The sequence below is a fragment of the Chlorocebus sabaeus genome, chromosome 24 (assembly GCF_047675955.1).
Source record: "Chlorocebus sabaeus isolate Y175 chromosome 24, mChlSab1.0.hap1, whole genome shotgun sequence".
Classification (NCBI taxonomy): Eukaryota; Metazoa; Chordata; class Mammalia; order Primates; family Cercopithecidae; genus Chlorocebus; species Chlorocebus sabaeus.
Window position 1 is genome coordinate 9,878,641 of NC_132927.1, and position 17,178 is coordinate 9,895,818.

The 17,178-nt window shown below is 38.2% G+C and overlaps 1 protein-coding gene across 5 annotated transcripts in view; it reads left to right on the top strand.

Moving 5' to 3' along the window:
- The window catches only part of NPAS3 (neuronal PAS domain protein 3), an 862,608-nt gene that overhangs the window by 722,906 nt on the left and 122,524 nt on the right, over positions 1 to 17,178 (top strand). For all 5 annotated transcript variants that reach the window (XM_073010914.1, XM_073010913.1, XM_073010915.1 and 2 more), the window contains one exon: positions 11,893 to 12,067. In XM_073010914.1, the coding sequence (XP_072867015.1) occupies positions 11,893 to 12,067 (175 nt within the window). The remainder of the gene's footprint in view (positions 1 to 11,892; positions 12,068 to 17,178) is intronic.

Below are 17,178 nucleotides of genomic sequence, written 5' to 3' on the forward strand. Positions count from 1 at the left end.
TTCCCTATTTAATAAATGGTGTTGAGAAAACTGGCTAGCCATATGCAGAAAACTGAAACTGGACCCCTTCCTTACACCTTATACAAAAATTGACTCAAGATGGAATAAAGACTTAAATGTAAGACCTAAAAGCATAAAAACCCTAGAAGAAAACCTAGGCAATACCATTCAGGACATAGGCATGGGCAAAGACTTCATGACTAAAACACCAAAAGCAATGGCAACAAAGCCAAAATTGACAAATGGGATCCAATTAAACTAAAGAGCTTCCGCACAGCAAAATAAACTACCATCAGAGTGAACAGGCAACCTACAGAATGGGAGACAATTTTTGCAATTGGTTCATCTGACAAAGAGCTAATATCCAGAATCTACAAGGAACTCAAACAAATTTACAAGAAAAAAAAAACCCATCAAAAAATGGGCAAAGGCTATGAACAGACACTTCTCAAAAGAAGACATGTATGCAGCCAGCAAACATATGAAGAAAGGCTCAACATCACTGGTCATTAGAGAAATGCAAATCAAAAGCACAATGAGATACCATCTCACACCAGGTAGAATGGCGATTATTAAAACGTCAGGAAACAACAGATCCTAGTGAGGATGTGGAGCAATAGGAATGCTTTTACTCTGTTGGTGGGAGTATAAACTAGTTCTACCATTGTGGAAGACAGTGCAGCGATTCCTCAAGGATCTAGAACCAGAAATACCATTTGACCCAGCAATCCCATTACTGGGAATATACCCAAAGGATTATAAATCATGCTACTATAAAGACACATGCACACATATGTTTACTGCGGCACTTTTCACAACAGCAAAGACTTGGAACCGACCCAAATGCCCATCAATGATAGGCTGGATAAAGAAAATGTGGCACATATACACCATGGAATACTATGCAGCCATAAAAATGATGAGTTCATGTCCTTTGCAGGGACATGGATGAAGCTGGAAACCATCATTCTGAGCAAACTAACACAGGAACGGAAAACCAAATACCACATGTTCTCACTCATAAGTGGGAGTTGAACAATGAAAACACATGGACACAGGGAGGGGAACATCACACACCTGGGACAGTCAGTGGGTGGGAGGCTAGGGGAGGGATAGCATTAGGAGAAATACCTAATGTAGATGACATGTTGATGGATGCAGCAAACCACCATGGTACGTGTACACCTTTGTAACAAACCTGCATGTTCTGCACATGTATCCCAGAACTTAAAGTGTAATTTTAAAAAACAAACAAACAAAAAAACCATGATGACTTTGAACAGACCTTTTCCATAAAAGGTGACATTCAGTAATTGCATTGTTTGTAACTCAGAGGATGCATGCTTGAGGGAATTGCAACCCCATTCTCCGTGATATGCTCATTTCACATTGCATGCCTGTAGCAAAACATCACGTGCACCCCATGAATATATACATTTACTCTGTAGCAACAAAAAAATTTAAAGGTTTTTTTTTAAAGTTAACACTTTTTAAAGTTAACACTCAAACCCACTGCTTAAAAAGACCTACAAATAAATTCTTCAGAATTAAACTTCAAAAAAAAAAAAAAAAAGATTCCAAAGTATGGTTAACAGAGCAAATCCTGTCTCTAATTAATTAATTAAAATTCCAAATTACGCCATAGGTTTTGTGTTCACCTATTGGGGGGAAAAAAAATCATCCACCATAAACTGAGATCATTCCAGTGTGGCATATACAGGAACAAATGAGATAAAAATCATGGGTCCAGGGCTTAAAAATGTAGGACAAGAAGTTAGCTCAAAGTGTGCCAATTATCTAGACCTATGTCTACAATGAGACAATTGTCCTTGAGGTACCAACCTGAGAAGAAAAATGAGATATGACATTTCCTATAAATGATTACTTGAACCTGTTCTTTAGTATTTTAAAAGGAACGGGAAAACAGTTAATGAACACTAGCATGGATCTATCTCTTTAGGGCCTAAATCAATCACTTAGTGTTTATTGAACCTCTGCCTAATGCTTCCCCAACATCCTAGGCTTTATCCAAGAACAGTGTAATATACTACCCCTGCTCTTATAAGCTCCAGTGCAGTTAAAACCCTATTGTGTCCTGGATTGCTCCCATCTTTTCATCCAAGCCGCCTGTCCTTTCTCTTTCTTTTCTGTGAGGAGTCAGAATGGGAGTTGCTGTCCCAGATACTTTTGGTTCACAACCACGTCTGGGTGCAGACATACTAGTACTACCCAATGTGTGAATCATGAACTAGCAGGTTCAGCATCACCCAGGAGCTTCCTAAATGCAGGATGTTGGCCCCTACCCCAGATCTCTGGAGCCAGAATCTCTGGGAGTCCATGCTGCGTTTTAAGGAAATTCTAAAGAATCTGGAGAAATTTGAGAGGCAGTGATCTACAGTACTCATGTCAAAAATTCATCGTCTACTACATTGTGTTTGTTGTCATATATTTTTCTCATATTATTTGACTTTGTATGTGTTTTTCTTATCTCTCCAAAGTGGACTGTAAGCTACTTGGGGGCAGGTGCTGAGTTGTAATGTTTCTTGTAATTCCTAAAATCTCAAATACAGTGTGTTACAGAGAGAGTAGATGATCAATAAATATATGATTGACTAATTAAATGTACTATTTCAGTTCTTTTATTCCTTGGACATTTATTTCTGTTATCTTTTACTATCTTATACCTCTTCCCTTTCATGTCATTTTCATGTTCTACTCCAAGAATTCTTGCTTCTAGATCATCACTGTTCAACAGAAACATACTGCAAACCCACATGGATAATTTTAAATTTTCCTACTAGCCACATTTTAAAAAGTAAAAACAAGTGAGAAGAGTTTTAATGATTTGCTATTTTATTCAGTTTCACGTATCTAAAATATTATTTTAGCATGCAATCAATATAAAACATATGATGGTTTGCATTCTTTGTATTTTTGTATAAAGTCTTTAAAACCTGGTGTTAATGTGTGCTTATAGCATATTACAAATCAGAGCAGCCACATGCCAAGCGCTCAGTAGCAACACCTGACTCGCACCTTCCATATTGGGCAGTACAGCTCTAGAGACTATTCCTGGATAAACAGCAAAGGTGCCAAAATGCCAGATTACATGTGTGTGATTACAGCATTGTCTGGTGAGACAAGACATAGAACCTATCAGTTTCTCAAAAGGGTTTGCTCCCTCACCACCACCATAGTCCTCTCAAAATACCCTAAGATATACAGGCAGGCTTTTAGCCTCTGGAATGAGTCATTTCTTTTGACCCATTTTTTTCTACTTGCCAGTTCTATTTACATTCTCTGAGACTAACTCAGTCTGTTATTAAACAGTTGTGAATTTAACTTATTCCTTTAAAATAGCACCTAGAGAGTGTTCAGGGTATTGACTTCCTTTCATAGAAGATAACCTCAAACACTACCACAGTTAGTAGTTACAATAGCCAAAATAAAAATAGCAGTATATTAGGCCTTTTTCTTATGGTAATTCACTAGAAATAAATTATGCACCATGGCCATGGTGCCCACATGGTATTCGGGAGGGTCAGTGATTAATCACGGCATGAAGAATTTTGTTCCTTCTTGTTCTCCTATTGGATTAACTCCCCAAATAATTTCATAACATGGGCTAACCACCCATATTCTACAGTGGCTGAAATATTTTAGTATACTTTGTGGTTTTCTAAGGTTTTTTTTAGGTTCTGGGGTACATGTGCAGGATGTGCAGGTTACAGAGGTAAACATGTGCCATGGTGGTTTACTGCACCTATCAACCCATTAGATAAGATTTTTAAAGACCCCTCATGGGGACATGGAGAAGGAGAGCCAGTTGTTTCAAATACAGCAGCGACAGCATTGACATAATGCTCCAGTCCAAGCAAGATCCTCCTTTGGTTTTGCTTTCTCTTAAAGATTTCTTGAGGTGTACAAACGAATTATCTTTGTTAAATCTTTCTGGTTTTGCTGTTGTTTTTTTCACCCAACAGTATCAGTTAAACATTGTGACGCAACTCCTGGTGGGAAGCGCTGTTGCTGATCTTCCACTATACAGTAGCCCCTTTGAAAACACTCAGGAATGACTAATTGTATGATTTGTGTGTTTTATTATTTATTATTATTTGGGTATGTAATTGTTATATGGGTGCATTAAGCATATCTAAGGTTTTAGTCATATAAACCACATTATTTTGCCATGACCAGAGTAAAATTACTTTGTAGCTTTCAAAACATAAATGCAAAAATCATCCCCAGAATTATTATAGTTTTCCTAATCCAGTTACCTTTTCTTAAAATATAAGAGCTGGGCTGGCGAGCTGGCTCATGCCTGTAATCCCAGCACTTTGGGAGGTTGAGGCAGGCCGATCACTTGAGGCCAGCAGTTTGAGACCAGCATGGCCAACATGGCAAAACCCCGTCTCTACTAAAAATACAAAAAAAATTAGCCAGGCACAGTAGTTCATACCTATAATCCCAAATAACTACTCCAGAGGCTGAGACCGGAGGATCGCTTGAGCCTAGGACGTGGAGGTTGCAGAGAGCTGAGATCATGCCACTGCACTCCAACCTAGGTGACAGGGCAAGACCCTGTCTCAAAATAAAATGGCTGTTTAGAATCAGGGAAATATTTAAATTTCAATCTTGCAAGCATTTTCCACTCTTTCTTGTTCATGTAATCAAAGAAGAAGGACAAAATTCACTATGAGAACAATAACAAAAATTGAGATGTATTGATACTGAAGTCTGGCTGTGCATAACAGGCACCTCAACACATATCCAGCTTTAAATGACAAATACTGAAACATGTAAAATTTGAGGATAATGGATTAACTATGCCAATATCAAGTATTTTATGTTGATTGGTGTCCTTATCACCAAGGTAATGAAGAAGCTTTGAAAGTGACATCTTACTATTCATTTGATCTCCAGAAAAAAAGAGACTGACTTCAGTTACTTTTAAGATTGTTAATGTTTCTTTCTTGGCATCGTTTCACTTTTTGCTATGATGTAACCTCTAACGGCATCCTTTTTCCTTCTCAGCACTGTGATAAATACTAAGAAGTTGGCCTTTTCTCCCCTACAGACACTTGAAAAATTTAAAACTATAGGAACCTTGTAAAACAAGGTTTTAAAATTTCTTGATTTAGTCACTTTCACAAATCCCTGGGCTCATTCCTGTGATGTAATATCCCCACAGTATTAAGGCATTCTCTAGGTTCTTCTTTTAACTGATGTCTCTTAAGAAAAAGAAAAGGATATTGACACATCAATACTGTTCTAAAACCACTGCTTCCATAGTATGGTGTGATGGAGGTATACCTGATCTAAGATTACAAGAAAATATGAAATATAGCGTATAATTTATTCTTAGAACAAAAATGGGGGAGACCTTCAAAGAGTTTGTGGATCTGTTTTATACACAGACTGTTTCCAGAAGTATTTAAACGTGCTGACTTCCAAGTAACTGTGCCCGTCTCAATTAGTAGCTTCAGTTTGTTCTTTATTTCCTCTTTGACTCTATTTCCCCGAAAGTCTGCTTTTTTCTTTCTCTTCTCTGAGAACTAGGAGATCCACTCATCCCCTGGAATTATCTCCTGGCACATCTTAATCAAAGTTCAGAACTAGTTATGCACTATCTCTTGTTTTTGTTGTTTTTTGGGGTTTTTGTTTTTTTGAGACGGAGTCTCACTCTTGTCACCCAGGCCGAAGTGCAATGTCGTGATCTCAGCTCACTGCAACCTCTGCCTCCTGGGCTCAAGCAATTCTCCTGCCTCAGCCTCCCATATGCAATGTCTCTTTGGATGCTGCTGTTGGAATTCTCAAGTCAGGCACGCCCGGGGTGATAGAAAAATGTATGTAAAACAAAAAAACGTACTTCATGGATTCCCACGGGAGTCAAAATGTTTATTTTTGAAGATAAAATAAACACATGATGTGGTATCTTTTAGCTAAAATTCTTCTAAGGGAAGCCTCTGTTAACATATCTGTAGAAAGAGAGTGGATTCGTGTTCTTATTTGATGACACTGGAAGGATTTTTCATTCTATCTCATCATTCTGATATAGAACCTTTCTTCTTGTTCTACTAATTTATACACGTATTTCTGTAACAGACCCAATGCTTTTATGCGTTTTTCTTCAGATAAGTCAGCAAATACATAGAATGAGACAGAGCAGTAAAGAACATCAAGTTTCTGTCAAAACAGTTCATAAATATTCAGTGGAATTCTGCAACATGTAGGAAGTTATGAAGATGGCATTAAGATACCAGTAAATCCAAAGAAAACCTATGCTAATCAAGCTATCATATCTTATTATATTTTATTCTCTTATCACTTTATTATCCTTCAATAATATAAATGTGACCCCTCCCCCCCCAAAAAAAATACAAATCCTGACCTGCTGTGGCGAGATAGAACTTCCACCTCATCCTGGGGCAGGATTTTCTAACAGGGATGTCAGGGTCTCTTGGGTAGATCTGAAAGCCTCACCTGGGAGTTTAGTTTCCGAGCCACTTACCACAAACAGAGTCCTCCTCAGGAATGGCCTTTTATTCAGATATTGCTAGCATTCCCTAAGGGAGTGGAGCCTGGATGCAAAAGGACTCCTGAGAAAGAGGTTAACTAAGAGCCCCTGCAGTAACCTCAATGCCCTCAAAGTATTTTTTAATAGCAGCCTTACAAAAGGTTTATGGCATTCTACCTTAAATAGGTTTTAAATGACCTTTTCTATTGATAAAAACCAACTTTGTATTGTTCCTAAGACTGAAATAGTCTAAAAGAAAGAAATATCTTGAAAACAGATGTATGGCCTTTCTTTATCAAAGTATTCTCTTAAGTTGTTCCAATATGGAGATAACTTACAAGATCACTGCCTACTCCTCCTCTGCACCAAACCCCTTCAATCAAAGAAGCACTGAATTCAATGAGTTGCACTGTTAGTACATCACTCTAGTTAAAAAGTATTGCTCACCCCAGGGGGCCAAGCAAAGGCTATTGACATGCTTGCTTGATGTATGAAAAGACAAATTAGTCCCCCATCCTATCTACCAGCAGGGTACAGTGACCTGACATGGAAAAGTCAACTCAAACCACTGTATAATATATTTACATTTTTTTCCAGGAAACTTCAGAGTTACCAAATCAGCTGTGTCTAGTGTGCAAATTACATGCAAGCTAACAGAATGTGAAATAAATTTGACAAAGGCTGTGTGGTTTAGCTTGACTATAGGATATGCTGGATGGCACAAGTGACTATGGCTTGTCCTGGAGGAATCTATGGTAACACTGGGCAAAAGGCAGGAGAAAAAGAGTTTAAACAAAATGCTGTTTCTGGATGTGATTATTTATTACTTGTTGCCTATCTGCTGCCCCTGATACATTCTCAGCTGTTTTGTAATACACTAAGCAACATGAGAGAGTAAGTTCTCTTCTAGAGTTATTCAGCTAGAGTAAAGTTAGACCAAGTAGGTGAAGTTGGAAACAGCCATGCTTCCTTCTTCTTCTGCTAGAGAAACAGTTCAAAGATCATTGGGTCTGTTATCTTGAGTTTTATAAACAGAACATGGATTTTTGAAGTTCTCACAGTTGCCTTAGAATGCAATTTGCACTAATCAAAAGAACACATTATTGGAGGGGGAAGGCTCTACTTTTTCATTAGATCATAATTAAGGATTGAAGATAGGACCAATAATTAACATAAAATGAAATTTCTCTAAATTTCTACTATTGGTGATTTGAAGGGAGAGTTAAGAACAAATATTTATTTTTTATGGAACTATGTTACAGGTCAGATCCTGAGGACATAAGGGTGTGAACACTGGAAACCAACCAGTTAAACAGAGTTTTGCCATAGATTGGAAACAAGTGGAATATGAAAGATGGACACTATTCTCTTAAAGAGTTTCTTAAAACCTGTCCCTTCCTGGCACTTATACAATCCCATCCTCAGTTAAGCTCAAGGACTTAACGTGAATAAATATATTATGGTGCTATATTATAATACATTTTAAGGAGCAAATAATGTTATCATTACAATGCCATTATAGTAACATAAAAGAACCAACTTAAACTTTTCCAAATCAAGTACAAGTGAAAGAAAATTTTTTTCAGGCATAAATATCCATTCTTTATTCATTCAACAAAACATTTGTAATATAGCTACTAAATATAACAGACTAGTCCTAGTTCTCAGCAGGCACATGTTTTGGAAGAGGTGGTAACTGAAGATTTAAAGGTACCTAATTAGCATTGGATTGGAGCTCTATTTGTTTTTCCAACCTGAAGCTAACATGAAGTAATGTCTGTTCATCAAGCAAAAAATTCTCCGTCTTGCTGTCTGTAGTCTATTTTGAGGCACAGAATTTAGTGGCAGGAAACATGAGTTCTAGTCTGTCTCACCTGGTGAGTATCCATAAGAGAGAAAAAAAAATCAGACAAGGGTTTAGTGGGAAAAGTGGTAGACTAAGAATTAGACAGTTGGGCTCACAGCCCTGTTTCTACCACTAAACAGCTGGGTAAACTTGAACATGCATTTGAATTCTCAGAACTGTAGGGCTTTTTCCCATTAAGTAAGGAGATATTAAAAGATGGTTTTTAAGGTGTCTTCTGGTTCTAAAATTTAAGTGAAATGAAGTCAAAGTAGTATGAGAAATGTTGAAAGTGTTAGATACATGTAAGAAGTGATGATAATGATGATGACGACTCAGATGCATATATAAGTTGACCTTTATCTAATCCTACCCCTATTTTGGTTTAGTACACCTCCTTTAGTGCCTTGTTTTGGCCCAAGAGTTCCATGGCAGAACATCTCCAGCTCCAGGGGATTGGCAGGCTGCCTGCCCTCAGCCTCCTCCCTTCGTGGTGCTCAGTGTTCTTTCCTGAATAAAGCAAGCTGAAGCACAGGGGAATTCAGAGGTCTCTGCTGAGCCTCTATGGCTGCTAGTGCTACTACCTGAGGGGTGATAGGTCAAGTGGGCTTTGAACCAAATTCTGTTTCCACCCTTGGCCTTTTCTAGTATTCAGGTTCTTTTGTAAACGGGACATGATCATACCAGTTCAAAAGATTGTTATGAGGATTAATCAAAGCAAAGCACAAAAATTAATACTTTTTGCACATAGTAGGTAACTGCCAGTATTGTTATTAAGGCTGAAAGCATGTATCACCCCTGCTGTACAGTGATGTCCCAAAGTGAGGAAACAAAGGTACATAATAATATGCATTTCTTCATGTCATTCATCCTGATCCACCAAACAGCAACAGCAACAACAACAAGACGTGTTTGTGGTGCTTATTTCTCACAAAGTGATTCCTTCTGCATAGTTTCACTGGATTTTCAAAATTAGGCTGAGAGGCAGGTAAACCAAGTCTTGTTTTCTTCCCAGCTCTCAGGGCCACAGCCTTGCACCATTCCCAAGAAACAAAACTCCAGGGGAGCATCCATGTGGAATACAATGTGGGTGGTTCTCCTAGGGCCCTGCAGAGCAGCAATGCTGCGACTTTTAGAAGAGGAAACTGAAGCCCAGGGAGGTTAAATTAATTGTCCAAGGTCACACAGTGATCTTGAAGTCAGGTTATGACTCCAAGTAGTGGGGCTTTCCTCCACACTGCACGGCCTTAACTACAGTATACATATAAACACTATGTTAATGTCAAACTCTCAGTGCCCACCTCGCCCTCATCATTAAGCTTTGAGGTATGTTGGAGGTATGTTGGTGGGAAATCCCATGAGGCCACAGGGAAAAAAAGTCCTCACCATGCCCTAGTGCTCTGTGGCACATAGATACTCAGTCCTGTCCTAGATGTGCCATACTCCAGACATTATTTTATGGGAAGGAAGTATCTACACATCCAAGCAAATCAGGATGTGGAGAGAGTGGCCAGTTTCTGCTCTCTATAAGACTGGTTTACATGAATATTCAATAACCAGCTCCCCTAAAAAAATCTATTTTATCTCCCATTTGTGTTGTCATCCTATCACAATCTATGGTCGGTGCCAAAAGGCACACTGAAGTATTAAAGAAAAAAAATCAGTTGGAGAAAAGTGACAGAAATATTTATGAAAGTGCTACAATTGGACTCCATGCAAAACGAGAGTGACTTCCTCATATTCACTAATCTCCAAACAAAATAACCATCAAGAAATATTAAAACACACATTTTATTAGTTTCATTTAATTTCTTAATTGCTCAAAGTCAGTTTACCCATTTATTACTGTGTGAAGTGCTTAGAGGCAAGGCGCACATTAAAGGGATTATTTCCATGTAATCCCCCCCTCCCAGAGGGTAAGAGCTGATCACTGTGAATCCCTTTACGCTCTGTAACAATACCAAATGGAGGAAATGGGGATTGTAAAATGATATAGTCAGTGGTTGGGTGATACAGTAGGAGAGTGCAATTTAATAGCAAGAGAAAGTACCTCATTTTCCGTAAAAGTTATGCGAGCCTTTTTCAGGAATAGCTATTAACCAAACTGAATTTAGCCTCCTGTTTTTCTGACTTATACCTATGTTAATTGGTAGATGTTGAAGATCTGCAGCCTGTTAAGATGTTAATCAAATGGAGTCTGGGAGTAGATGTGATCATGTTACTGAGACTTGGAGTTCTGGGGACAAGAATTACTCTGAGTATTACACTCTCTGTGACGGTTGTTCCACCGCCAGTCTTCCTTCTTGGCATGAAAGGGTGCAGGCATGCAGGTGGAATCTGGAGGGATGCTGGAAATTATCCTGGAAAGGGAAATGAGGTAGGCAGGGGTTCTAGGTAAATATCCACCAAGAAACTTGTGACAGTCTGAAGCTCTGGCAGCTTCCATGGTATGTCATAGCTGGCCTGAAACCATTGCACTCCAGAGGACCGGGAAACCCATTAGTGACCTGGGAAAGAGCTTTTGCTTGTCCTATTGCTGACACATCTCTCCCTGTTGTATGTTAGGAGCATTACCACTATTCTTAGGAGATAAAACTTAGAGCATTAGAGGAGTACAGAGGTAAGGCCAGTCCTTACCAGCAATTTCTGCCCCCTCAGGCGGCGCATGACCCAGATGCAGGGGTCATGCCTGACAGCATTAAAATACTCAGTGCCTCTATTTCAGGCTGAAACAGTTCTGATATTTGATATTCATTCTCTGCCTTTAGAGTTAGCCTGATTCAAAGAGTACACAAAATAAAACATTTTTTTAAAAAGCCCTCAAGGAGATTTTTACTATGTATCCTTTTTAGATTGAAGGCAAAACAAGCTGATTGCAGCAGAAAAAAAAAAAATATGGCTGCTTCAGACCCCAGCTGACCTCTTTTATATGGAAAATCCCTCATACGATTATAGAGCTAATGAGTAATTTTTAATGAAAACATTATGCCTTTGCATATATTTGTAAGCAGCCCTCCTTACATTTAAATTTACATGGAAATCAGAAGTTATGTATAAAAACACATCTTAGAAATCTGTGTATTTTAAGGAAAATACTCAACTGCTATCTCTGGCTGTTTCTATAGCTGTTCCTATCCAAAACTCAAACTTCTCAATAAGAAAACTGTAGAATTCAGTCAATCATCTGGTTGACACCAAACATGCAAGTATTTGATGATGCGTGGATAAAACAGTTGAATACAAGGCAGACTCGTCCACATTTCACAGAATGTTTTGGCTTTATGCAAAGAACAGCGTGTAAGAAAAAAAAAAAAAACTGAGCTTAACAATTGCTAAATAAATACATGTGAAAACATCTTTCTCTTTCACCTCAAGAATCCTTAAGTATTTGAAGATGAAGACAGAACCAGGATTGTTTCTGGGACCTGGATGTATTTTCTTTTCTACTCAGAATCTGAATCACTGTGTTGAATTTGAAAATGAAGAAGCCTATGTAATGCCTTTCCTTCCTACCCTTTCTCTCCCCCTCTAGGTGGAGCTGACAGGCAGCAGTGTCTTTGACTATGTCCACCCTGGAGACCACGTGGAGATGGCTGAGCAGCTGGGCATGAAGCTCCCCCCTGGGCGGGGTCTCCTGTCGCAGGGCACTGCTGAGGATGGAGCCAGCTCAGCATCTTCCTCCTCTCAGTCGGAGACCCCCGAGCCAGGTGGGAATTGCAAACCCAATGTGTGGGTTGGTGGGCAGGACCTTTGCCAAATGAATGTGCTCAAGTTACCCATGTGAAGAGACTATAAATAGGTCTAAGGGTACTTAACAATTCCATGCAGCTTCCAGTCCCATGCAGTAATTAAATAAGGAAGAGATTTCAAAATAAGGAGACATTTTAATAAGTATAATCCAGAGATCTAATTTCAGTTGAACAATACATGTAGAAGGTACTAGTTCCTTTAGTTTCTCTTTCAAATTACTAGAGGGAAAAGCTTCCGATTTGGAATACCCTCTTCATTTTATTGTTACCATGGCTAAATGTAATGCATTTATTTATTATTCAGCAAAATCTGTGGCAGAGGCATTCCAAATATTAGCTTGTGGAGAATTAAAAGTATTAGGGACTTGCAGAAATCTTGGTTTCTTTATTTTTTTTTAAGCATCAGAAGGTACTTGAAAGATGTGAACGATAAATTAAGGCTAAAAAGAAAACAGAAATGGCTACATTTTAAACTGCCTTTCTACCCTCAGTATTTAATTAGATCAATTGTATAGAGGAATGAACAGAGGTGACATTCCTCATTGGGATTCCTTCCAGGACTCTTATAGACTTTGCATTCAGAATGTTCCCATTTTCATTGTGTTGTACTGATGATAATTTAAGTATTAGGGGAAAATCCATTTATAAATTAAACAAAATGACTTGATATCCATCAGTCCCCTAGTTCATCAAGCTGTTCAAACACGGGGAAGATTGGCTGGTCGGCCTGGGTCTTCCGAGAGCGCTGGTAATTAGATCTGCGAAGGATTTATTCTTTGCTGATTGGGGCTTTAAATTAATTGAAGTTCCACATTTGTGGTTTTGTCCTTTTTGTACTTTTTTAGAGGAGATATTTCATATTCTTGTGTGGTGGAGTGCTTGGCCAAGCAGCAGTGGTTTAAATGTTAATTTTTCTCATGAGAAGTTTAAGATTTTTTAATGAATCAAGGCCTGATTTGAAGTGCAAAGTTGTATTTACTTACTTGGAAAATTATTTTTTCACTCTTCAAAGATGCTTGTACTTTACTTGATCTGTTGTTTTAAAATAGATTCGTAATACAAAAGCATTTTATTAGCAAGAAAAATAGAAAAACCTATGTTAAGATTAACATTAAAATAACTCATCCTACTTCCAAGAAAATTATTTGGCCTGCCTAGAAGTAATCACAATGTTTTCTCACACAGAAGGAAAAAAAAAAAAATTTGACTCTTGGAAGTATTTAATCCATTTTCCTCAGTGAAGTTAACTGTAGTTTCTAGGGCATTCATTATTCTTAGCATTGGTGATCATCCTTCTCCAGTGAGCCTCACACATGAGAAAAGAGAATATTTAAGATTATTCTTTACCTTTTAAAAATGAAAATATTTTTGTTCAGGTGGGGAAGTGATATATTCTTATACCATAACTCACTGACTTTACTGGGCAGATATGTCAGTGAGATAATTGGGACTGTTTTTTAGTCAATAGAATGTTCCTATCTGGGCATATTTGAGAAACAGCACATGCAAATGGTTTTCTACTCTTTCATCCTGATGTTGGATTGGATAACCTCTTCCTTATGACTCAAACACACAGCATGACAGAATTTAAGTTTTAAGCCTTTGTATGAGGAAAGGTCTTAGAAAAGTTTGTTTCCTTGAATCACAAATGCTCAAGTTTGAAAGGATCTTCATGATCCTTTTATCCAACCTCCAACATACACAGCCAACTCTCTACAGCAAAAACCAGCAGGTAACCTTTCCAGTCTCTGCTAGATCCTGCCCCGATAGGAAGCTCATGAACTTGCAAGGCTGCCCACTCCCTTGTTGAGTAGTTCTCATAGTTATTCCTGACAGGGAGCCCAAAGCTACTTCGCTGCAACTTCCCACTGATCCAAGGTCTGCCCTCTGGGACCACATTTCTGATTTACTCCTTCTTCCCTATCATAGCTTCTCATATATGTGAAGTCAGACACATCAGATCCCCCCTTCCTCCTGCCATCCTTCTCCTTTCCAGGTCAAACAGTGCTAATTCCACAACCCTTATTCAATGGCATGTTCCTAAGAGCCTCACCATCCTAGTCATCCTGCCCTGGCTGTACTTCCGTTTGTGAGGGAACCCTGTAAAAATATGGTGAAGAGAATAGCACAGCCCTCTAGATATATTCTGATTAGTGCAAAGCAGAGGAACTGTCACCTTTCTCAGGATAGGCTACTATGCTTCTCTTAATGCAGCCTAAGGTTAAGTCTGGTCTTCTCGGAAGCTAGATCATCCTGTCAATTCATACTGAGCTTGATGTCTCCCCAAATGCATGTTGACAGTGAGACTTTGGGAGGAAAAACAAATCCATAGCCTGTAAACCAGTTCTGCTAGAGTATCCTAGGCTAGTGTCTAAATACAACAGCAAGCCCAAATTAAATATGTCAATATAAGAACTCTCATAAATCCCATGCCTTCTATGAAGCCCTAGCAAGCATAAAATAACCCTAGGTACACTAGTAGAACACAGTTCTTACAGATTATTACTTCTAGATTATAGGAGAATATGTATCTCCTTCAACTGTTAACTCTCTCCTTTAAAGTTACTCTATCATTTAACATTGAATTGTGATTGAAAGATACTATAAATTTACTTAGGTTTCCTTCACCAGCCTTCCTTTAGCCATCCTTGCTAGTGAGGTTGAAAACTCTGCCTTCCACATCACTTAACTTGGGCTCATTAGCTACACTCGCATAAGAAGAGGCTCTCTTCCTTGATGGTGAATGTGACTCTCACCAGTAGAGAACATTAAGCTACCTTAACCTTCAAAGTCTGCAGTGTTGGTTATTTTCTACCTTTGGCTTAAAAAAGCAATTAGATTGACTGCTCAAATACTGAAAAGCGGTGTAGGGTGCTACCTTGAATGAAATATCTTCACTAATGCAGATGATCGCTCCAAGGGAATTACTTTAAAAGTTCATGTCAGGCACTACATCACAAAGCTGCTTATGTTTCTTAAAAGCTGAAAGAATTTTAACAAGATTTCCTAATTCTTAATAACATGAAGGAATGTTTTTGAAGACTGTTGTTCATTGCATCATAATCTCTTAAACTCTGATAAAACACAGATTCTTTTTAAAATAGTGGTGTAATTTAGTTGGAAAAGGGATATTGATATATGGTTATTATGAAAATGAAAGGACTATTAGGTATGGAATTTTTCAGAAGCCTTGATGTGTTCAGCACAGCATCACTAAATGACTGAACTCTAAATAACATTTGGCATTATAATAAAGGAAATAAGTGACTAAACCGGCCTAAGAGGCAGTGATACTATGCCACAATAGGAATTCTGTTTCTTTGAACAGCCAGCCCTGAGATTGTCTTGTCCTGACTCAGGCTCAGGATAATGGAGGAGAAAAAAAAGATCCGTTGATTGTACAGCAAACCCAAATAAATATTTTATATGTATGCACATTTCTTAACAGTTTAGTCAATGTATTATCTCAGAGAAATCTTAAGTCAGGCAAAAGATAAATGAGTGGCGTTGTTTAAAATGTTACAAAGTCCGAGCGTGCCTGTTTAGGGGTTGATTGGAACATTTTGGAAGAGACTGCCCTTTGCTGTCCTGCAGGCTCCTGCAGCATGAGAAGCACAGAACCTCTGACAAATGGCATTTGGAGGGTTTTCTTTTTGTGGATCTGCTTGTGCCTTTTCATGATTACTCCTAATGATTCTGCCATCTTGGGGTTATGAGTATTATCCTCATCTTTTTCATAAATTTCAGTGCCATGCCTTTTAAATGCTTAGTAAACAGAAAAGCAACTCCCTTAAAAAATCCTGGAGAAACTTTAAAACTCTTCCTGTGTTGAAGGCAAATAGTAATATTCCCTATATTAGGCTGTAAAATCGTTGTGTTTTACTCCTTCTTCCTTCTTAGTAAACAGCTTTATTTTTTCCAATTATAAAATTAATTCAGGCCCATTGCAAAAAATTCAGAGAATTCAGAGAAAAAGGAGTAAAGACCACCACCATCTAGAAATAACCATTATTCATATATATGCACTACATACCCTCCTAGATTTTGTTTCTATTCCTGTGTATGTATGTACATTTGTTGTGTGTTTGGTGGGGTTTTCTGTATTTCTTTCTAAATTAAGATTATAATGTATATGCTCCTGGTAACTAGCTTTTTCATTTTCACGTTTCTCTAAGATAAAATTCCCTTTCTGTCTCCAGTGGTTTGCTTCCCACCAGCTAGTGATCAGTTTCTTCTGTAGGAACCTTGTCAGGAAGAACATACCTGGATCCTGCTTCAGAGAGAACTCAGCCAGGGCAAGGGGCTCTTGTGGCTTTTTGAGTGGATGTGAGCTCATAGAAGGGAAAATCAATACTGTACCAGGATTTAGACAATTTAGGAAAATGCATGAGGCAGTACTTTGGATGATGAATAACCACAGCTGCATGGCTAACCCACTGGTTGTCTCAAATATGGGTTATCATGTTTTGTCTAAATTTTCAGGCAGAATCTAACCTGTTTTGTGGCATTAGGATCATCATTATAGTAGTATGATCTTTATGCTATTATACCTACACTATGTCCCGAATGTTTTAAAGGCCAGCAAAATGGAAACAGTAGAATACTTGCCTGAATGGAAATAATCTTCAGTTTCAACTTATGCCTCTGTGCTGTGGTAAGTTGGTATCTATTCCTGATTATACAGAAACAGGAGCTCAATTCCTCTGACATCATTAGATGATTTTCACAGTAAGTGGTATAATTAGATGAACAAATGTTTAGGAATAACCATAAAGAATGTAAAAATTTATCTGAGGATCAATGTTTTGTATTAAAAAACTGCTTGGATATGAGATACACTTGTATTTGTATGGCTGAATTATTTACCATCTGGTATATTGTTGTGGAGGGGTTTTTTGTATTGGGTCAAGATTTCTATCAATGAACTGAATTTAGAAGTTAGGCAAGGGAAACCATCTTACTAACCCCACATCCAACCCCAGTCCCTAGACAATGTGACTGTATCTACAGCACTTTCTGCTGTACTGCAAATGTCAAACAGAAGGTGTAATGGATTTAATATTAGCGCT